We start from the raw sequence: 24,662 nt of genomic DNA on the forward strand, positions 1-24,662 counted from the left end.
TATGTCAAAAATAAAGACTGTAAATCTGATCCAAGTGCTTGAATTTTCTCTGGATTAAGTTACAGGACAAAATCTGAGCAAAAGGAAAAAAACACTGGCTCTGGTATCTAGTGGTAAGTTATTGTCTTTTTGCTTTATCAAGACATGAGCTAATACAATACTCATTAATATTCCATTACCAAAATGTTAGAAAAGCAAGGTAACAATTGATGTCTCTGATCTGTCCTTTTGTAACAATGAAGTTTCATTTCATTTCCAAAATTCTGAAGCTTGGCAAAAACTTGCCCTGTAAATTACACTAAGGGATGGATTAGGAAAAAAAGGGAAAAAAAAATAATTAAAAATATCCATCAGGATTGCAGCTTCTGGCAGCAGCAGTTCAACCTTTCATTAGTTTAGCTTTGCTTGTGTTGTGCTAGTTTTAATAGCTTGTGTTTGGTTTATAAGTATTTTTAATTCTGACATAGCGTTTACTGGAATTAATTTTTTTTAATGGTTTAATTTCTTTTCTAGCATAAGTGACCAAAGCCATTACAATTATATTTTCCTACCTGCTACCCCACACTTTTGCAAGTAATAATTCCAACTTCAAAATATAGAAGTAATACTCCAATATTCTTTATCTAAAATTAATGTAAATAACCCTACAATCATTGTTAAAATAATGGAAGAGTTTATGTTTCTCTATTCCTTTCTATTTTCTGCTTGATTTGGCGCTAAATTTCACAAATATGTTCTTTCTAATATCCTTTTTTTCTTGGAAACGAATGGTGAGTCATAATGGCCACTGATGGCAAAATAGTCAGTTTCTTCTAACCTTGATTAAAATGTAAATTAAAGAGTTATCTTCATACTTTTGCTGTCAGACACTAATCCAAATTTGCTACTGACTGAAATATTTGCAACTCCTCCAGCTGAACTGTACCTATATGACCACTTGATCAACTGTTTATAACAAAAAAATCACAGACTTACAGTCTTTTGCAGAAACAATACTGTTTACTGAAGCTCTAGTAGCTATCTATCTCTTCTAATCATCACTTTATGAATTTATTTAAAGTAAACTCTAACTCTTAGCAACATAACCAGAATTTATATATCATGCCTTCACCTAAGTTACTCCCATGTTTCTTATTCAACACTATTTCCTCAATATGTCATGATTTGAGCCAGGATGAGGTCAATTTTATTTTTACTGATTATGTTTTTTCTTCACTGAACTCCTTTTTAAGCAGCACACTTGCTTACACTAGCATCAAGTTTACCAGCCAGTGGACTGATAATGCCCAAATGTTTATAGTTCCTGCCAAGACACCAAGGACACTTCACTCTGCTTGTTGAATCTGCTGCTTCAGACACTAAAGGAGCAGAAAAGTTGTATCTACAACCCTCCCATAGGTAGCAGCAGACCAGACAGATGGCAAACCTGGCCAAAGACAGCATTCCATCCCATAATATCTATGTAGCTCTAGGTATAATGTCAGGGATCATGGAAGTCAAGCTCCTTCCTTCTTCTTCCCTTCTTTTCTGTCCATGGACAGCATCCAAGGAGGACTCCCTCTGTCCATCTCTGTTGATCCCTAGGGCTGTGCATTCCTGACCCTCATCCCTCTCCCCTCAGCTCCTGTCTGCTCTGCTGCTCTCTCTGGCAGCTCTGGGACATTTTAGAACTGCTCACAGCTCAGGAGATGCCGTGGGAGTTGATGGAGGTGAGGGGAGGTGATAGGGGTGTTGCACATTCCTGCTCATACTTGTATATATTTGTATATGTTTTTCTTTTGTCACTAGTATTTAATAAAAACTATCTAGTTTAGTTTTCAATTCGGAAAGTCTCTCTCTTTATCCTCTCTCTCCTTTCCCTACCTGGGAGTCAGGAGGAGGGAAAGGAGAGTGTTGTTGTCATTGGTTTAATTGCCGATCCTGAGTCAAACTGTGACATTGTATAAGACAAAAATTTCTCACAAAAGATGCATTTCATTCTCCCCATGGCTGCTGCATGATTGTTGACAGCACAGAGAAAAACTGCAAATATTTATTTCATATAGTTAGACATCTACTCCCTTTTTTCAGATTTTTTAAAATGTGAAATTAAAGGCTGAAATGTACAGAATTTTTTTTTAAAAAGCACCCAAAATCTCAAACATTTATAAGAATTGTAAGCTAAATTGGAACCAGAGTGTTTTTTTCAAAGTCTGCTAAAATTGGCTAGGTATAAATTGGATTTTAGGTGTAAAACAATGAAATAAAATAATAAAAGGCCTGAATAACTATGTAGCTCTAGCACCTATGCAGGGAGCAAAGGGTTAAGCATTCAGCGAAATACTACATTTTCAGTTTTATCCATCAAAGCAGTTAATGGAGAGGTTTTGGTAGAAATTGCTGTTTTAATTGAAAACCTCAAAACTCACAAACAACAATTTTGATTTGGATGAAACAGGTACATACTTCCTTTGAAGTATGTAAGACTTTCCCTAGTCTTAAATTTAACAGTTACACTGGGTTTTATTACCTGATATTTAAAACAGCCCCACTTCTTCCCCTTGTATGATCTGATAAATACTCTTGGAAGAGCATATCCAACTATCCTTGTACTTACATTAGACAGATGAGCCAATTCTATCTCCAGGAAAGAATCCGTAGTTTTGGGTTCGGGTCGTATAGTAACAACAATGATTTTTGAATTGACAACTGTAAAATTCCTGGGGGCATGAAAAAAAAAGATGACAGTTTTAACCTAATGTGAAGTTAAATGAGGCTTCTGATATTACATTTAAGAAGTAGCTCATGGGTATTTTCCATGATTTTAGTGAAAACATTCACTCTTTACCAACCACTCCCAACACATTAAAGACTGAAGAGCAACAATGGTGACAGAAGTGCCATTCCTTAAAGCATGACTTACTAATTAGAAAGGTATATTGATGACACAAACATTCTGTCAATACTTACATGCATGTAATTCACTTCTCTCAACACAGACCCACTAGCTATGTTTCATGAGACAGTCACTTTTCTTTCAAAGTGCTGTGTCAGACTTTTTTCTGACTGTTAACTGTAAAATCATGAAGATGAATGAGAGCAATGGGTGATCCTACAGTTCTGTTGATTCTGTGCTTGTGAAAAAAACCTGTTTCCAATTGTTGAGAAACCACTGCATTTGGTATATAAGTGCACAACTTCATTGTCTAGATAATTAAAAAAACGTAATTCACAGTTGGGCCCTGACTGAAATCCCGCCAAAACCAATCAATCTTTTTTTCATATATGTGAGATTAGATTTGGTCTTACGTTATTGTACCAAGTTACCAAAACCAATACTTTTCTGTTAATTTAACTAATTAATCCTTAATCACTCTTTTCATGTAAAATGTGGATCATTATGTTTTGTAGCTACCTTTCTAGGACAGATCTAGTATTGCCAAATTATGCTAATACAGGCATAAAGCTATGTTGACATGATGTTCACACCTGAGATTCTTGCTTCCTATGACCCTGTGATGCATAGAACAACCACCAGGTATCACCATTCTGATGATTATTACAGTATTTCCTTTGTATGCAATGCCACTTTCAACACCTGCTCATCGCATAGAAACACACACAAAACCTTACAGAAAGACATACTCAGAGGTAGATGTTATCAAAGAAGAAACCAGGCAGTTTAGATGTTATCATAAATAAAAGTATAAATATTCTTTTGTTGTTATTTCACTGAGTCATAGAGTAGTTTGGGTAGGAAGGGACCTTGAAGATCATCTAGTTCCAACCCCCCTGCCATGGGCAGGGACACTTTCCACTAGAGCAGGTTGCTCAAAGCCCCATCCAACCTGCCCTTCAGCACTTCCAGGGAGGTGGCATCCACTTCTCTGGGCAACCTGTGCCAGTGTTTTAGCACCCTCACAGTAAAGAATGTCTCCCTAATGTCTAGCCTAAATGTCACCTCTTTCAGATAGAAATCATTGAAACCTTGAAAGGTACAAACAGAGGCCAAGCTGACATACATCACAACATGTCCATGAAAAACTCCTTCTCCAACCCGTCTTGTAGGTGCCCTTTAGGTACTGGAAGGCTGCTTTAAAGTCTCTCCAGAGCTTTCTCTTCTCCAGGCTGAACAATCCCAATTCTCACAGCCTGTCTTCATAACAGAGGTGCTACAGCCCTCTGATTATCTTTGTGGCCCTCTTCTGGACTCACTCCAAGAGCTCCATGTCCTCCTGTTGGGGACTCCAGAACTGGACACAGTACTCCATCTGGGGTATTCTGAGAGCAGACTAGAGGGGGAGAATTACTGCACTTGACCTGCTGGTCACACTTCTTTTGATGCGGGGTATGATCAGCTTTCAGGACTGCAAGTGCACATTGCTGGCTTACGTTAAGTTTTTCATCAACCAACAACCTCAAGCCCTTCTTCTCAGGGCTGCTCTCAATCCACTCTTTACCCAGACTGTATTTGTGTTTGGGATTGCCCTGACCCATGGGCAAAACCTTGCATTTGGCCTTGCTGAACTTCATGCATTTTGCATGGGTCTACTTCTCAAGCCTGTCAAGATTCCTCTGGCTGGCATCCCTTCCTCCCAGTGTGGTGACCACATCATACAGTTTGGTGTTGTTGGCAAATTTGCTGAGAGTACATTCAATTCCACTGTCCATGTCACCGACAAAGATGTTAAAACTCAATACGAGTCCCTGAGGAATGCCACTCATCATTGATCTCCACTTGGACATAGAGCCGTTGACCCTGACTCTTTGAGTGTGATGATTCAGCCAATTTCTTTTCAACTGATTGGCCCATCCATTAATCCCATGTCTCTCCAATTTAGAGACAGGGATGTTGTGTGGGACAGCGTAAGTGCTTTGCACAAGCCAAGGTAAATTACATCAGTTGCTCTTCCCTTACCCGCACAGTGCTGTAACTCTGTCCTAGAAGGCCACCAAATTTGTCAGGCAGAAATTTTCCCTTTGTGAAGCCATGTTGGCTGTCACAAATCACCTGCTTAATTTCCACATGTCGTAGCATAGTTTCCAGGAGGACCTGCTCCATGATCTTGCAGGGCACAGAGGTGAGGCTGACTTGTTTGTAGTTCCCTGGGTCTTCTTTTTAACTCTTTTTAAAATGCCAGTTACGTTTCCCCTCTTTCAGCCAGTGGGAACTCCACCAGACTGCCATGATTTCTCAAATATGATGGACAGTTGCTTTGCAACTTTATTGGCCAGTTCTCGCAGGACCTGAGGATAAATCTCATCAGATCCCATGGACCAGTACACTTTCAGGTTCCTTAGATGGTCTTGAATCTGACCTATCCCTACTGTGGATGGTTCATTATTCTCCTCGTCCTTGCTTTTGCCTTTAGTGACTTGAGTTGTGTAGCTTGTGCACTTACCAGTGAAGAAGGAGGCAAAAAAGTCATTGAGTACCTCATCTGTCTCTGTACAGACCAAGTAACTGTACAGACCAAGTAACCAGGTCTCCCATTTCTTTCTGGAGAGGGCCCACATTTTCCCTAGACTTCCTTTTATCACCAACATACTCTTAGAAGCTTTTCCAGTTTAATTGTTTATTTTCTCTAGGGAAATGGCATTTAGGAGGGAATTCAATTTTACGGGATCATTGAAACAGGAATTGCCATGGCTACAGTAATACAAACTTAAGTCAGTGGGCATTTTTCAAGGAATGAAATTATTCTTCTGGGGCAAGGTATGAATTCTCATCCAGTTTTACGCAGCCAAATCATATAATGGAAATATAATGGCAGTAGCTTTCTATTTTACTTAATTCCTATTTCTTCCCTTTGGTTGTACTTTAAAGTCTTATACATTGTTGATGAAAACATATCTGTCTATCAGATTAATATTTAATATTTGGGAAACTCTGCATTCTGCAGAGGGGGAGTAATGACAGTACCTTACTGTACATACAGTAGCTGAATATGGATAAATGTTCACAAGTAAGGCATAATTAAAAAAAACACACACCAAAACCAAAACTCAAAATAAATACAAAACTGATTCCTCCAACAGATTATGACAGGTGGAAATAGAGCTTATTAGCTTTTAAAAGATTTTGTCCATTTTGGAAATTCACATAGGAAATTCACATACTTCGGTACCTGATCACAGTTAATCTTTGTGATTGAGAAATGTTTCCTTGCCTAATTTTGGTACAGTTTTGATAGTTCTAGGATGAGACCCAAAAGAGCACTAAAGGAGTCTAGATTTTAAGCTTGGTACACCAGTTTGACTTCAGTGTCATTAAGCCCTACCAATCCACTTACATTATCAAGAGCCCCCAGCAGACTATTTCACCAGAAAGTAAATGTAGCTGGCTATATCGCCATGAAACAAAACCTGCATCTTTCACTGCTGTCCCATCTGGGCTGAATGCCTAGTTGCGTATCTCATAGTTAACTGTTTAGATAGTTCCTGGAAGAATGCAATCTAGCAAGTTTCTAAATTCATATAACAAGCAAAGATGACACTGAATTCAAGTTCAAAGCATTGTAGTCACAAGAATTTCCCTCAAAACCATGGGTGCAATGCCACTGACATCTTTGTTGAAGATAATTTCATATACAACAGGTTAATGCTGAGAAAACTTATTCAGGAATTTAAGTAATCAGCTTTTAAAAAACATCTTGGAAAATGCCATATGTGTGTTTCAGTCTCTCTCATATTGGGAATGACCTAGTATAGGAATGACCTATCTCACACTTCCTGTGCAAGCTTTTATTTAATGACAGGTAGAGCCTGACTTCACCATCACGTCTTTGTCTTTCATTAAAAAAAAATTAAAATAGACAATTTATCTTTAATGAGAAATGAATTTGTACAGGACGGTGCTCTGCTGACTGTCCAGAAAGACTGAGTAAAGGCTCAAGAAAAGCTGCTGTCTTAGAGATTTTCTTAACTGAATTAATAACAATATTAAAAAATAGACTTATTTTACTAAGCTTTTTTTTTTTTTTTTCTATCTGGGTATACATTTTGAGGTTATTCTGATGTATAAGAGGATATATATTGATTATTTGTAGAATGACTCCATATTGCTCAAGGAAAATAAACTTATGAATAAGACATGTTGCATGAAAGAAGTTATTGTTCAATGTGTACATCAATACATTACAGAAAAATTATATATGCTATAGCAGTAATGCTATGCAGTAATAGCCTGTCTGATATATTCCATCTTCAGTCTAACAAAGCTGACTTAAGGAAGTTTAAGGGCCTTTTCTGGCTTTACAGCACTCAAATGAGTTTTGGTTTTGGGAATGAGGTTTCAAATAGGGAAAGAGAATATCTCAGTGCAGGAAATGATAGCAGGAAAAGTATAGAGGTTAAGTGATGGACAAAAAGCCTGCTACAGCAAAATAATTGATTCTTTATTTGGTCTTATTTGTTAAAGTCAAAGTTAAAAACTTTCTTATAAAATGGCAGTATGCAATATACTTCTTCAGAGTGCCGAGCAGAGGAATTATAGATAATATCTTCCAGATGAATATTATACTGAGAATCAATTTTCTGTGAACCTAACAATAACATAAACGTGTTCAGGGATGCAAGAGCTATGGACATAATACTCAGCATACAGTGCTCAAAATATTCAATATATGATTAAAAAAATCCATATGACATTACAAGAACAATGCACTGTAGGAAAGTATAATAGCAAAGAGAATCAGTTGAAGCTTATTTACTTGTGAATGGAAAAAATTGTTACTGTATTTTTCTAAGGAAGAATAAAATACTTTTCTCTTATTTTCCCTAATCTCTTGTTCAAACAGTCCTCACAATATTACTTGAATAAGATACATGTATCACTAGGATTAAACGCATTGTCCAAAAATGTTTATATTAATATAATTGTCAAGTTCTCATCTCACACTGTGTCTAAAAGACTTACTTCTAACAGACTCTATGCCAGTAATAACAAGAAAAATCAAGCACATATGGTAAAATGCAGCTAATTTTGGAGTTTGTGAAATATATAGTCTGTCCTCATTTTAATCTCAGAACACCTGTGATGTACCAGATGGGGATTCTGTGGTTAGATGTTATGAAAGATTTTCCCTAAAGATATATTTAAATATTTTCAATTATTTGTTCATTTATTTTAAACAAAGAAGTTCCTTGTGTTGATGCAGAAGCTTGCATACCTTTACATGATGATATTAAAGAATGTATGGGAATGCGTGTCACCTCTGTTCTTCTGAAAACTACAAAAAATAGGTGCCATACAATCAAATATTTACTTTACTCTCACCCCAACTCATTTAAAGTCAGGGAGTAAAATCACATGAGAAGTGGTAAAACCTTCTGGATATTTAACTGCAGCCAGTAGATATCACCTGATGTGGTCACGACTGCAAAATGCTAAACGTCCCCAGATTCCTTTAAAACCTGCATTGCAGTTCTAATTTTTGCAAAGAGTTTAATAGCTCAACAAATTTACCACTAACCACACTTGCAGATTTTTTCCAATTCAGAATTCCATCTGAATGCACATTAAAACATTAAAATTGTTCAAATGCATCAAAATGCATTCAATAATACTTAGCATCTTCATCAATGACAGAAAGTGGGATAGAGTGCACCCTCAGTAAATTTGCAGATGACACCAAGCTCGGTGGTACACTTAATACACTAGAGGGAAGGGATGCCATCCACAGGGACCTTGACAGGCATGAGGAATGGGCCCATGTGAATCTCATAAAGTTCAGCAAGGCCAAGTGCAAGGTCCTGCGCATGGGTTTGGCAATTCCTGGGTATCAATACAGGCTGGGGGTTGAAGGGATTGAGAGCAGCCATGTGGAGAAGAACATGAGGATACCGGTGGATGGAAAATTGGACATGAATCAGCAATGTGCATTCACAGCCCAGAAATCAAATCATACCCTGGACTGCATCTCTGCTCTTGTGAGCCCTCACTTGGAGTACTGCATCCAGCTGTGGGGACCCCAGTACAAGAAAGGCATGGACCTGTTAAAGCATGTTCAGAGGAGGACCACGAAAACGATCAGAGGGCTGGAACACCTCTGTGAAGATAGGCTGAGAGAGTTGTGGTTGTTCAGTCTGGAGAAGACAAGGTTCTGGGGAGACCTCACTGCAGCCTTTCACTACTTAAATAAAAAAGATGTAGAGAGACTTTTTACCAAGGCTTACAGAGACAGGACAAAGGGCAATGGTTTTAAACCGAAGGATGGTAGATTCAGGTTTGATATAAGGATCAAATTATTTGCAATGAGGGTCATGAGACACTGAACCAGGTTGCCCAAAGAAGCTTTGAATGTCTCATCACTGGAAGTATTCTAAGTCAGGTTTGATGGGATCTGGGGTATCTGATATACTTGAAGATGGCCCTGTCCATGGCAGTGGTGTGGACTAGATGGTCTTTGAAGGTCCCTTCCAACCCAAACTGTTCAGTGATTCTATGATTCTATGAAGAGAACTTGTGACTGTGCTACCTTTTAGGTACTATTTTAAGGTAATGAGGTCAAATTTTTAATATGACTGCCATGGGCAACGAATTTCAGCATGATACACTTCCCGATTAGGTAAGAGATGTAAATTGTAAAAGTCCAGTATAACTTAATTCTAAATATTGGACAAGTTCAGGGAAGTACTGAGGTGCTATACTATGAATAAAGATGAGACCAGAGGCACCTGGAAGTACATGTTGTTTTTATATATAAGAGATTAATAACAATTTTCATTCCTTAGTCAGACACATAAGAGAAAGTAATAGTGCTCATTTCCTTTCCTGGGGAAGCTGAGAATTGGAATACTGAACATATTCAGAAGCGAAGTGGGATACCTTTACAATTTCTAAAGATGTCATTTATTAATAGATATACATAGATTATTAGACCATTTCACTTTAGAAGCTCAGAAAACCTCCCTAGGAACTGTAAAGAGAAATGCTCAAATTTACCGTGTAAAAGAGTAACCAGCTGAAAGTAGGACAGATAAAAGCAAAAAATTTGGGAACTGGGATGCACTTTTCATAGACTTCAGCACTTTAATTGCTGTACTTTTATCTCTATTCTGCCCTTTTTTTGGCTACTTGACATGTCATTGATTCTAGGAAGAATCTAGTAAGTCCTATCAATCTCAATCTTCTAATGGATGAAATAAAAACCCTAAAGGCTTTTCATATAACCAAATATACATGCAGGGTTCACACTTGTTTTCTGTAAACGAAAACTATTGATCTATGAGAGCTGACAAGGCAAGATCATAGATTGTGATTTACAATGTAAAGGTCTGAAAGGTACATGGCCACCTTGATGCTTTTCTAGGATTGGTAGATTGCCTTGAAGGTCTCTCAAACAAATGTAAAGTGCTTAGCGATAGTTCAGAAGTGGATGAGCTGTCATTTATATCATGCCTTAAGCACAGACAGCTTTTGCAAGCACTCCCCAGGCTTCCAGGTGTCCTGCCAGGACATCACTGTTTGAATTGTGCTCTACCTCAGAGAGATTTCTGACCCCAGCATTGCAGCTACTTATTGCACAGCATATTACAACATACTGGGAGGTGTTTTATTGTTTCTTTTTCCTTAGGAATGAGGTGAGTTTTTTTGTTTTCAGGTGGATTTTGGTGTGGTTTTTTTTCTATTCTCTGTTTCAAAATCTAAGTTTTGGTTAAATAGAGTAGGGAAAGGTGATGTGGTATCTTCCTAACTGGTATCCTTTCTAATTATTTTGAATTGATTAGCAGCTATAGTAACACAATCCGCAGCCATTTCTTTCACTGTTAAAGGACATTAGTACACCAATGGTGCACAGGATCATGTGAAGTAAGTATTACTAATGGACCAGGAAATGTTCTTAACAAGTAATTTGAGGAGGGAAAATGTTTATTTCCAAAGTGGCCGTTATCAAATACAGAAAGGAAAAAGTGAAACAAGAGACACTCCTATTTCTTTATGAATATTTATGGCCCTCACAACTGACATACCATGGCTGTTCAGACACATGCATGTCCTGTTTCTAAAATGGATCCTCTCTATAGCTCTGCTGTACCTTCTGAATATAACTTGAATTGAAAAATACTTGGAAAACTGCTACTAAAGATGTCTGTAAAAGTAGAGCAGACAACCATAGTACATGAGGTTATTATGTCATTACTAGATCCCTTGCACTAACTGGACAAACAGTAGTTTGAAGCACAAGTGGCTTGAGGATTAATGTACATCAGTGTGCCTACTTCTAATTGAACATTTCTGTAATTAAGCTTAGTACACATAACATAAAATATAAACTAATCCAATTTGATAAAAATACAAATATACAAATGACTAAGCATGAAGACAAATATATATATTTTAAATATCAGGGCAAAAAAAATCAACTCTAACAAACAGTCTTGGTTGTCTGCTTTTATGCTGACGTGTAGTGTAGTTATGATCTTCATATTGTATTAATGAAATTTCTTACCTCAAAGTGGGCAAAATGAGTTCTAAGTTTTTGTATAGCACTGCTCCAAGTACAAATACTGTTGATTCATCTAGTTCTGAAATGGAAAGCAAAAAAAGATATTGCAACTCACTTTCCCAAGCATTCATTAGCATAAAAAAACTGTGAATACCATTTATGTTTGCAGTAGAAATTTTATTTTAAATAAACCATAATAATTTTTTATTTTATTCTGGATTTCTGTCATTAAGATGTAGCACTGCCAGGAATATATCAAAAGATTTAAACTACCGAAAAATCACATTTTATAAAGATTCATTGTAGTGTACTGACATCCATGCTAGTTCCCTTACCTTTATAACTAAGTATCCTCAAAGACTGTCTTGAAAGTTTAATGTCTAGAGAGTAAATTCTCCAAAGTCAGAAATCTGCACTGCAACAGTATTTGTAAATTGTATCTGAAGTCAGGGTAATTTGCCTGCTGAGCATCCTTTGCCAAAATCAGTCACCTGTAGGAATGGCCCTGTCTGTTGGAGCAGCTTCAGGGGAGTCAGCCAACCTGCAATTCAGGTCATCTCATTCCACCACAGGTACAATCCTGTGCACAATAACTAAGAATTGGCTTTTTGTAGAAAATACTATCTAGGATTTCTGCAGTATATTTTCTTCAAGTAGCTGAAATTAAATCCCATCATTTCTCTCTGGGATAAGCTGTGGGTACTGGATTTCTTTTGAAGATGGATGAATGTATCATACAGTGGTACTGTGAGACAAAGATTCTGAGTTCCCTTATTAAAGTTAACACAAAATTAACATGCTGATACACTTCTTTACCTGTTGACATAGGGGTGAAGATATTTTTTGGAATGACAACCCTGTCTTCTGAGTTTCGTGCCCAATCAACCATTCCTTTTCTTCCTTTCATGGGGAAATTGATGTCGGTTAAAACAGATGCAGCAGGAAGCTTCTGAATGCTAGCAACTAGTAAGAGAAATCACAAAATCAAATAAAATTGTGTTTCTTACTTTAAAGCATCATACAATTATAACAGTACAGCAATAACAAAAATGGTTAATAATACATTTCCAGTAAAGCAGGAATTTACAGGACATTAAATGGCACAGAAAGTGTAGTCTTCTGTTATTATGCAGTTCTACTACGGATTAATTTTGTAGCATTGATCGTATCATTTGTCAGCCAGATTCTGATTAGGTTTAATAGGCACTATTGAATGTACTGGCTTGTACCCTGAAATACACACATAAGGACATTGACATGTCTTCAGAGCAAATTCTAAAATGATCAAATGTGACAATGAAAGAAAGACGATGCTGCAAAATGCTTTGGGAAACATAACTGCTAGATGCAGGCTAATTAAGCAATAACAGAGATTTTATCTCCTATACAGGCACAATTTTAAGATAAACCCATTAAGGAGATTCACATATTAAAAGTCCTCCTTGTTTCCACACAAATGAGAATAACATGGTATAGCATTTGATTTCTTTTCCTTGAAAGAATAATCCCCATTCTGATTTCTTAATTATATTTTTCCACCCAAAAAAACCTCCAAACCCCCAAACAACATGACTATTATATCTGCAACCATTATAAAAAGGCAGAAGAAATAGGTATCAAATCTAATAATAGCCAGTTTGGAATTTTGTTTATTCCTTCTTATTTTCTGTTTTCTAACTCAACTATTATCTGGAAATCAGTTTCGGTTTTGCTGTAAAATCTAAGTATGACTCCATGGCAACACTGTCAGTGTCTAGTAAGGCTCAAAGTACTTTTAAGGAACTGACAGGGCTGCAGGTGCTTACATACACTCAGAGAAATTACAAAGACATTTGGAGCACTAGCTCTGTTCTCAGTGTAAGCCATGTTGATAGCCACTTCCTCTGCAATGCTCTTCCTAATCCATTTATGAAGAGGCTAATGTAGTTGGAAGAGTTCGGACATCAGGACTGTACTTTGATCTGCATAACAATTTCACTGCAAGCACTCTGCAAGGGAGGTTAAATATAAAGACAATGGGGGACAGCTGTAAAAGCAATCAGAACAGCAAAATTAAAGTAGAAAACCATTAGGTGTCTCATCAGTGGATTTTATTTGAAAGGAAACTGTACTTCAAGTCCAAAAGAAGGGGAAAATTAAGAGGTTAACGATATCAACTCTACAAATGTATTCCTTGATAACTGACTCTCAGTTTCAAATTAGACTGGTCATGTAATATAGTACAACATTAGTGAGATGGTACTTGAGGTTATTTCAGGCTTTCCATTACAAAACTATCAACAGGGCTTTACAATGCTAGTTACAATCCCCTCTAGGCTGAAATTGGCAAACACATTCTCTTCCCTAAAGGGATACTTAGTCTTGTGAATTTTCAGGTGCTGTGTAGAGGGACAAGAGTTCAGGTGTTTCAGAATTGCTGGAGCGTAAAATGGATTGCATGTTCTCACATGCAATCAATGGTTATACAGAATATATTAATACTGTAAAATTTGATTTTTTTCATAGTCCTTAAAATCGAAAATGATTTCTTTATTTTCCACATAAATAAAATTAAATGCTCAGTTATTTAGTTTTCAAAATTAAATACAGCCTGCGTAAGACAATATTAGGTTTCTTTTATATGTACAGTATTTATCTGTGTACCTACCTATATCCATCTATATCTATTTATCTGTCTATCTATCTAATTAACTAGTGGAGCCTCAATATTTCATCTACTTATCAGATGACAGTTCCCTTTATTGAAATAGAAAATCAACGTTATTTGATGGAATTCACCCTGCAAAACAGAAAACCACCTTAGGACTGGATAAATAGTTAAGGGTCTGTGACAGGACCTCTCCAGACTTTGTCTATTGCTCTATTCTAAATAGACCAATTCATCATGGTCCCTAAGCACTACTTATGAAACAAATATTTGAAAATATTTTTTCATACTTAGGTGGTAAATAACACAAAACCTAAATATAAAATATAAACATTTGGTTTATGGCTTATATGGAATAAATTGTTAGGCAGTGTTCGGTTTACAGTTAAACTTAATGACCTTAGGGGTCTTTTCCACCCTAAATGATTCTATGATTCTATATATTCCAATTCATGGTTCTGACAAGGTTTTCTTCTCACAATCACGCTAAAGTGTCTTTATTTGATTTCACAGAAGACGCAACCTTAACAATCTGAAGATTTTAGATCGCTGCACAGAAAGAGGGAATACACAGCATACATAAACCAAAAAGTGAAACAGATTCTCCAAAATGCTTGCTCCATGTCCTGCACAGTCTTCCTCTTATATATCCACACAGATTATCAGGTCCTTCTTTAGCCACTTTGCTGAATGATTCCAAGAGGATGTGTCTACTGATTTCCAACATGGCACTAATGTTTGAAGATGTAAGATAATGCAATGGAATCTGACTGAAGGCAACTATTTCAGTCTATCGACATGACCAGGTAGATACATGAAACAGTTCCCACCTCTTCAGTGCTGCTATAAACTGTATTTTATTTAAACAAAACAAAACAACAAAACACCTAACATTATTATTAAATAACAAGTCTACAAATAATTTAATTGGATCTTGGAGCATGACCAACTGTATTTCCATTGTGAAATGTGGCTTTGCTGTTCTCTACCTCAGTTTTGATGTGCAGCATGAATTAATTATTTACTCTATTGTGAACATGAAAATCAACAAGATTTCTAGAAGACAATGTGTATAATTCAGGTACTGGGTCATTAGCATGTCAGAAAGTAAAATATAAGTTTCTGATACAGTTGTTTTACATATATAGTAAGACAGAATGATAAGTAATTAACCTTGTGCTTAATTATGTTCTTATTTTAGGTTTGTATGAGACAAAAATACTCCAAATACTGGAAGGCAAGTGATTAGGTTTTGCAGTTGCCACATGAGTGTTTCGTCTTCTCAGCTGGAAATTTACCATGTCAAAATATCTGAATTTGTGAGGTGGAACAGTAGTTGATGAGGGCATTTACAGGCACTGTGGCAGAAGTATTTTTTGCTTGTTTATAAACACACATTTTAATCACAACATGAGACTGCAAAGTGAAAAAAAAAAAAATAACAAAAGAGGAGGAAAAGAAAAACTGAATTGAAAGCTATATAAGCAGAAGTTGAAGAAAAACTGTGTATTTTTAAGTCAAGGAAATTTAAAATATAAAACTTCCCATATACACCACATACAGCATGTCTTATCCTCTCAGATAAAACCATATTTGAATTTCTGCGGTAATACGTTCTTCCATTCTAATCTGACTACACCTTCTTGAACTGTTTATGCTGAGGACATAATACTGACAAGCAACCAGCCTGGTGTCTCTTCAGATCATTCTTACAGTTTGCACATACTCTGCTGTAGAGACAATCAAAACTTTTCCAATATGGAATTCCAATTTATTTGTATTATGGCAATTCCTATGATATTCCAGGCATTGCTCAAGACAAAACAAACCAAACCAGAACAAACAAAACTAAACACAAAACTAAAAACCAACCGAAGAAACAACAACAACAAACAACAAAAAAATAACAACAACAAGAAAACCCACAAAAACCCAAACCAAAACAAGCAAAAAAACCCTCAAAAAACACAACACACCAAACCCCAAAAGATGTAGAACTGACATTCAATTTTAAATTGATAAATTTTTTGGTCTTGACTTAGCCCCCATGAACCAGAAATAAAAAGCCAGCCAGAGTGGTCTTGGTGGGAAAAAATATTAGAGACAGAAAGTCTGAATGTACAAAAGCATGTTTAGGGTGAAGAATATGCTTCGTTCTTTCATTGTCTGGACAGCCTCTCTGTGCTGTTGCTACTATATGCCTTCAGTTACAATTTTAATATGATTCCTAAAGGTCAAAAAAAAAAGTAAAAAAAAAGTAGAAAAACTAATCTCATCCATGCTACTTGACTGTTTTCAACATTTGAAGAATGCAGGAAGTGTAATATATTACTTGTTTCTTCAAAATTGGCCCCATCACACTTCTGAATCCTGCAAATGAAATCGATAAGCCTTAGATGGAAGGAAACCTCACCTAGCTGTAAGCTGGAACATGGAGAAAAAAACTTTCTTTTTAGAATTCTTTGAGCATTCTTTTGATGCACATTGGTATAAATGACAAGACAGTAATTCAATTATATATAAGACCACATTCATATTTGATAGCTCCATAATAATTATTAATTCATAAAATCTATCTAAGTAGTCCAGTCTAATCAATTTAGCGATTGCCTTGACCCCTAATGGATTCATCCTTTCCCAATACATCTCCTTTCACCTTTATTTCAATTTCATGCTGCAGTTACAGACAACCTGTCCAATACTGCTCTATTGAAAACTTCATAATTGTCAGCTACTAACTATTCTTACTCACTTAGTAAAATAAAATCTCTTTTAACTGATCAACTCCAAACTCATAGGAATAGAATTCTCCACAACTATCCAAATAAGCTGATTACACACATCATATGAGAATGATATTTAAGCACTTCATTTACAGCAGCACAAAAGTAGGTAATGAATGTGGTAAGAAAATTCTGAATGAAATAAAAATGGTGTAGTTCTTGCATGCTAGCCCATGGCCTAGAATTGAAAAGTTGAAATGTACTACTATGATCCCATAACCCGGAATGAGCTATAAGCTGCCTAGTGCAACTTCCAGTAGCTCTAACTGATGCAGGTGGCTAAATAATAAATTAGTGGCATGAATCATCTTCCCCTCCTCTTTCCTGTCCATCCATTAGCCTCTCATGTTGAACAAAAACTGTTCAGATTTCAGAATCAGTCCCTTGAATAACATTAATCACTTTAAAACAGGAAATCACTTTCACTGAAAGTCCTGACAGAAGAGGGACTGAATGTTTGCTCGTGGACTAAACACAACATAGGTTTTAAAATTACAATGCAAGCCAAATTAACCAGTTGATCATTATCAAAGACTAAATTCAAACCTTCAGAAAAGCTGCTGAAAATGTGAGTCTGAATTCTGCAGAATTCATGTATTTACAAAAGAGGATACAACACTGGTTCTGATTCTCCTTTCTCATAAGTGGAAACAATTTGGGTTTGTTGTGCTTTACAGCAGAGTAACTATAATGATAACTAATTTACAATCCCTTAAGATAAAGAGGAATAGGAATTAATTGTTTTAAAAGGCATGAGTTCTGCATGAGTCCTTCCTTTGCTGTCAACCAAACTGTGCCCTAAGTGGGCTTGCTGTTTGAAGGTTAAGAATAATGCTTTATGTTAAACAAGAAGCTACCTGATCTCTGAATATTCCCCTTTTGTATTCCACAGGCAATAAAATGGGAGAGGAACCCAATACTCTTTTTGCTGTAAAATAATATATGTATCAGTGATAAACACCTTAGTGAACGAGTGAACATCATCTATATTTTGAGCCTGAAAGTCACTGCAGTCCTTCAAACAATACGAAGAGCAAGTAAAGGCACAAACAGTCACATAACTGTCTGATATCTGAATATGCTCCAAAAAGCCCATAACAAACATCAGCAATATGCTACCCTGTCAATGATATGAACAGTATAATATGCTGGACAAGTTAGAAAGCAGCATGGCTTCAGGCACTGCTCAGGATGCATTTAACACTCAGATCTCTTCTGCTACTTATGTGATTTAAAAAAAAAAAAAAAAAAATTCATAGGCAGCAGGCAAGTATTTCCTTTTGGTTTTGTGTAGTTTTGTCATTCAGTACCAAATTCTGTATTTCAGGAAAAATTCAGGAATATACTAATTTCAGACTCATGAAATATCACCGATGTATTTGCATTCTCTTGAGCAGTTTCTGATTGCACATTTTTTACGATAAAAGATGTAGCTAGACAAAATTAACAGAGGTAAAGCATAAAATGACAATTTTTTTTTTCCCCAAACTTATTATTATTTCAGGTATGGAAATAAAAATGGACAATAAACATTTTAAAAGTTCAAACAGAATTAGAGCATTTTGTTGTTATAGACAATAAAAGCTTTCTTTAAAGATAAAGAAATTATGAAAACTTTACTCCCTGAGAAAGAGTTAGTGCATAGAAATGGCTATAGCATCATAGAATTTATCAATTTGCCAGATAGCATTTCTGCATGTCCTCCTAGGGAGAGAGCAGAAATTTTAGCATTTTTATAATTTTTAGTCATTGTTACTATTTACTTACTGTTAATCCAAAATACTGTAAGATGAATGAATATGGCTATTTGCAGCTGGCCAACATGGAATGTAAAGAACAAAATAACTTTAAAATTTGCAAATCTGAATCACAAACTTGAAGAAAGCCCATCTGGACTAGTGAAATATAAACCATTTTTTAATGAGCAGTTAGAAGAAAATGTGTTCTCATGATAAATTGAACGCTTCCTGAAATATGTGGTTATTCAGAAAGATGCTTTAAACAAAACATAGTAGGAGGCTGCACTTCATTAACTAGAAGATGACTCCATCTTCTGGGAGTTATACTGAAGAAGATTTACATCAACAGCCAAAGAGACCCATATCTACATCCAAAGTACCCTGTGTTTCTGAAAGAGCTTTTTTTTTCTAAGTCTCCCTTAGCAACTCTTGCCTTGTCATAAAGCACTTGTCAAGGAAAAGGAAGACTCAGCATAAAGCAAGAAATAAGATGGAGGCTGATGCAGGAGAGAATGTTACAGACATTAAAGTGAAAATCATGGTAATACTGAGGGTGCAAGGCCATCTGCAACACTATTTTATATTGACTGCATAGGTCAAGGTGCAGAAACCAAGCATTTTTCGATCACTAAAGTCACTGGAAAAAGTGCCTGTACTGATGTTTCTAGCTGATAATGAGAGAAAAAGAGAGTGAGACTGAAGGTAATATTAAGGTAGTGATCTCAGAAGATGGGAACGATGATGAAGCTGCCAACAGAGAAAGGGAGAAAGAAGAAAAGCTGAGAGAGAGATATCACTCATATGCTTATTTATCAGGTGTACTGATTAACAGCTATCCATAAGAACTATTACGAGATGTGACAGAGAGGACTTGACAGATGAGATCAGTAAGCGGGCAAACAGACATAAAAATAATTACAAAGGAGTTAATAAAAATATTCTCAATGTTACGTTGCTTGGGGAGATGAAGAGCAGAGGTCCCAAAGGTAGTCAGCTGAGGCAAAGGAAAGATGGCCATTGTCTTACCTGTAGGTAAACGGTAACTAAATATTATAATTCAGAAATCTAGAAAGATGTGAACTAATTTATGCAGGATATTGAAAAGTGATACAAGAAACAAAAATCTCAGACATGGAGACAGAAGATTTGGTGTTTCAAAGCCACACACAGAGGAAACTAAATTAATCAGTATATGTTTCTAATCACAGCTTTTTGCAGCAGACTGGAAACAGATCTCTATTATACTTATTGAACTGTGTTCTTAATAATACAAAATGGCACCTTGAAGAACTTTTAGCTACAACTATGGACACATTAAAACTGAGAGAACTGTAAATTACTCCAGCACAGAATTTCAGAGCCTTAACAATATGGAAGGGACTACTGAATCCTAAGAAGAGCTGGATTAAAACCCATATCCTGCAAAATAGTAGGTATGGAGGAAATGCTTGCAGGTGGCCCTTGTTTTTACAGCAATTCACCAGGCATTTACAAATTTCTCCATATGCCTTCCTGGAAGTATTCCCATCAGAGCATCTCAGTTATTTCTTTATACTCCATTAAGATTGAGAAATTAGACAGAGCAACAGGAAAAATCTTCAAAAACTCAAGCCTGTAGCTGTGTTTACTGACCATATAATTTTCCTCATTAAACGCATTTGCAGTTGCTTTCTTTTTTAAAACCCAGTCGAGTCAATGAAAGCATTTCTGCTCTAACACTGCCTGTTAGACTACACATCTAATGGTTTCAACACTTGAATTAGGAAGATTTGCTTGCCCCTGTGAAGATGGAATCCCCATCTGAAGGAAATATAAACCATACCTTCCTCAATTTGGATGAGAATATCCATTAGGATTCAAAGGTACCGCCATCAAAACCTGAGCTATTTAGAAGGAAAGGAGGACCAAACCCATATCTGAATACTTATTTGACAACAGGAACAATGCACAATCCAAGGGTTCAAAAGAAAGGCTGGTTTGCTTAATTCATCTCAGATAACTGAGAGATGTCTCAAATTTGTGCTTTACTCAATTCTTGAGTCTAATACCTTAGGAAACTGAAAGAATTCGGTCAAAAGCTTAGCATTTCCTGATCAGCATCAAATTACTTCTCCAGAGGATATCTTCCAATCTGACTTCTGTATTCAACCAAGCTGTTACAAACCAGTGCACCCCTATCGCACACACCTCTCTACAGCTTTAGCTGCCCATGCTCAAAATTAGCTCTGATATAATTCAACTTTGTAACTCCAGTCAGAACACTGTGGAAAGGGTTGTTAGAAGTGGGGGTCTGTGCCCCTTCACTTGGACTACACTTCAGCTGAATCAGCTGTGATTGTGCATAGCCATGTATTGTGGTTATCTGAACTTTGATCTGCAGCCTTGATGTCAAGGTCAAGTGATCTTGGATCTGCCTTCTCACCATGGGCTTGCCTGGACTATTAGCTGAATACCATCACTGGACCGTCTTCTGACACTGATGCTGTGACTTGACTTCCTGGCTTGACACTAGATCTGTCTCATTACTATGGACTTGTCTGTTGATCTGGAACATCAGCTGTGCCTCGCTACCATTACAGAAATCCTCAGTGCTGTGGGACCTCACCTTCACCAAGGTGGCCACTGTGCATGCCTTGTTGTCTCTTGGTTTCCCTAGCAACCCACTCCTCCTTTCCCTTGAACCCTGCACCTGTCAAGCAGCTGCTGCAACATCTACCCAGTAAATGCTTTCAAGACATGCTTGAGCAGAGTCATACAGAAAATCTGTAACAGAACTGTTAGATACAGAGTTCTCCTGTGTCTCAGTTTCATGTTCAAGCCATGATTCTAACCTTCCTCACAGGAATTCATAACTAGGTCTTTGTTTTCTAGAGCATTGTCTAATTCATCTTGAATGTTCTCCATAGAGGAGATAAAGTGGATTAAGATTTGCTTAAGGGATTGTAAAAAATTGCCCTGGGACACTGTGAAATCTAATTGTCAGGATAATGCACACATGCTTTATTTAGATTGTTTACATCATGCATGGCACAACAAAAACTCAGTACCTCAGTGGGATATATAGACACTATTCAATATATGTAGTAAGTTATACTAATTACACTGAGTTTGATTTACTTGTTCACATTGTTGAATTCTAAATTAACTTTAATAACTCAAGAGAAATATCTCAGAATTATTATGGTCATTTCCATAAAACAACTGCACAATGAGGAGATGCTTTAAAAAACATCTAACAAGAAAATTGGGCCTATAAAGAATGACAGAGCTTGGTTATTACAAGCTGTTATAATGCAATCATGTGAATCACTGCGGCATGTGGCCTTATGCTCAGCTCTTGTTATCCAATTCTGGTCAACCCATCTCCAGCATCTCCAATTTCTTCCCTCCCACTCACCTAAAATGAGAGATTTCTCATGTTTATCAAAGCTGTGGGAGAAAGAATCTAAAAAGATCCAAGCAGCTAAGAAAAGTTTGAAAACCAACATTCAACTGTTCAACTAAGTCAAATGTTATACCATTACTGTTTCATTTGTCTGAATAAGGTGCCTTACACGTCCATTAATTTTGAATGCAGTTGACAGAGAAAGACAGAGGTGCCTAATTAGGGTTTCTTGGGTTGCCGTCTCAGGATTCTAAAAAATTGTCCGTATTTTGTATATATTGCATAGTGAGTTTAAACTGCATTTTAAGAATTCTGGATTGACCCTTGCCTATGTCTGACTACATAAATTTCAAGGTTGTTATTCAAGAGCTCAGTGCCAAAGCTAATAATAGAACCTGGTCAAAACACTTAAATAAAAAGATAACATAGAATCATACCTGTAGCAGATAGGCTTCTGTGTCAGGTTCGCATGGTGGGGCTTTAGGAGCAGGGAAAGGGCCACAAGGGTGGCTTCTGGGAAAAGCTGAAAGACTCTCCCTCAGCTCCAAAGCCAGACCTGCCTCTGATCCAGGCCAAGCTCATCAACAATGCAGATAAGAAGGTCAGTGAGGAAGGACAGGGAGGAGGTGTGCCAGAGCAGAGGTTCCCTCGTAGTGAGGTGACAGGCTGTTCCCCTGCAACCCATGGAGAATCTCAGTGAAGCAGCATGTGAAGGACCACAGTGGAGCAGTGGAACTGTAGCCCGTGGAGGACAGCAGGCCCAGAGATGTGACTGTGTGAGAAGCTTATGCTGGAGCAGTCTGTTCCTGAACGACCGTCTCCCATGGGAGTGACTCTTATCGGAGGAGTTCATGAAGGACTCTCTCCCATGGGAGGGACCCCATGCTGGAGGAGGGTGAGAGTGTCAGGAGTCCTCCTCCCTGAGAAGGAAGGAATGGCAGAAAACAAACATGTGACTGACTGCAACCCCCAGACCCTCTGCACCGCTGGGTAGGAAGAGGTAGAGAAACCAGGAGCAAAGTAATTTGGACCTGGGAAGAAGGAAGAGGGTGGGGGATTTGCTTTTACGACCTGGTTTTGTTTCTCAGTGTCCTTCTCTGATTTTGATTGGCGAGAAATTAAACTGATGTTTTTACTCAAGTCGAGTCTGGTTTACCTGTGACCATAATCAGTGGGTGAACCCTCCCGTCCTTGTCTTGATCCATGGGGGGAGGAGTAAGTGAGCAGCTGTGTTGTTCTTTGTTGCCAACTGGGCCTAAACCACAACAGCTTGTAACTGTTAAAAAGGCTGTTTGGATTCAGAACGACTTTACAGATGCCCTTGCAGTGTCTTCAGTTTTGCTTTTGCATGCAATAGAGAGCCACCACTTTGCAGAGCTAATCTGTGGAAACCTCTGTGACCAAGAAAACATCTTCTCTGGTTTTCCTGAGGCACAACAGATGTCATCAAAAGGAGCCATCCCCATGCCTAGCTCTGCAACATTTGCATTACTGACATCTACACCTGGTACTATTCTGCTGTCTGTTTGGCACTACATGCCATCTGCAACCTATTTCCTGTTATTTTGGTTTTATATCCTTAGTTATTTCCTTTTTTTTTTGTGTGTGTCATTCATGAAATATATATTGAGAATATGAGACCCCAAACTGAAACTATACATGAAAGTAGACGCGCTATAAAGCTAAACTTTAATCCTACAATGTGCAATACTCCAGAAAACACAATTATATCTATGATATGAAGTGGAAAGGAAGAGTTTACTCCAGACTGTTTGCTCATGATATTTCATTTAAAAAAATACAGTGAATTCTTTTTAAATGTAATATAATTAATGTGAAAAATGGAAATAAGAAGAAGGGATGGAATTTTTGGTTTCTACTCAACAGTAGTTTTTGGGACACAACACCACACAATTGCTTCAATTTATTTCCTGTATTTGAAAGTGCTATCAGAGTGACTGAATTTACATGCCAGAGAAGCTACTAATTTACTAAAATTTTTTGCAATTTCTCTTTGAAAATAATCTAAACTTTAAATTTTGCTAACTTATTCAGAATCAAGTATTTTACATCTTAGTCCAGTTTGCTATTACTGCCATGTGGGATAATTATTATTTGCATGGAGAACTGGACAAAAAAAGTGCCATTTTATATTATTTTTTTCCTCACCATATCCTCTTTATAGCGATCTTACCCAACAAAAAGTATTTTACAGGATGCAGGAAAGAAAATCCGTTTGGTTTCATTTTGCTTCATGGGGTTGCTTGTTTTTTTGTTGTTGTTGTTTTGATTTTGCTTGGGTTTTGTTTTTGTTTTGTTTTTTCCTTTAGTTATTTTCGTATTTTTTTTTCCTTTGTAGTTTTTGCACTGCTATTGCTTTTATATAATTTTTTTTATGTACTAAATGTGTTTTGTGTCTCTAATCCCAAAACATATAAATGGTGCTTTATTGGAAACCAAACTAACTGCACTCTGGTGGCAAACATTCATAACAATATTTCTAAATGGAACAAAACAGGAACAAAGTTAAGGGTCAGCGTAAGGATGCTCAGTTATTTGATACTATTTCAAAGCAGTAATTTTTTGCAGAAGCACAGAAGTGAACAGCATAATCTGGACCTACATTGATTGTGGCTATTCATTAAATCTTGATGATTTAAACATTTGAGTTCTACAGTT

The 24,662-nt window shown here is 36.9% G+C and overlaps 1 protein-coding gene across 9 annotated transcripts in view; it reads right to left on the reverse strand.

Annotated features, from left to right (window-relative positions):
- The window catches only part of ADGRB3 (adhesion G protein-coupled receptor B3), a 464,008-nt gene that overhangs the window by 190,205 nt on the left and 249,141 nt on the right, over window positions 1–24,662 (reverse strand). For all 9 annotated transcript variants that reach the window (XM_051613843.1, XM_051613841.1, XM_051613842.1 and 6 more), the window contains 3 exons: window positions 12,246–12,392; window positions 11,433–11,508; window positions 2,597–2,699 (listed from right to left, as the gene is read on the reverse strand). In XM_051613843.1, coding sequence (XP_051469803.1) covers window positions 2,597–2,699; window positions 11,433–11,508; window positions 12,246–12,392 — 326 coding nt within the window. The remainder of the gene's footprint in view (window positions 1–2,596; window positions 2,700–11,432; window positions 11,509–12,245; window positions 12,393–24,662) is intronic.

The sequence above is a fragment of the Apus apus genome, chromosome 3, assembly GCF_020740795.1.
Source record: "Apus apus isolate bApuApu2 chromosome 3, bApuApu2.pri.cur, whole genome shotgun sequence".
Lineage (NCBI taxonomy): Eukaryota > Metazoa > Chordata > Aves > Apodiformes > Apodidae > Apus > Apus apus.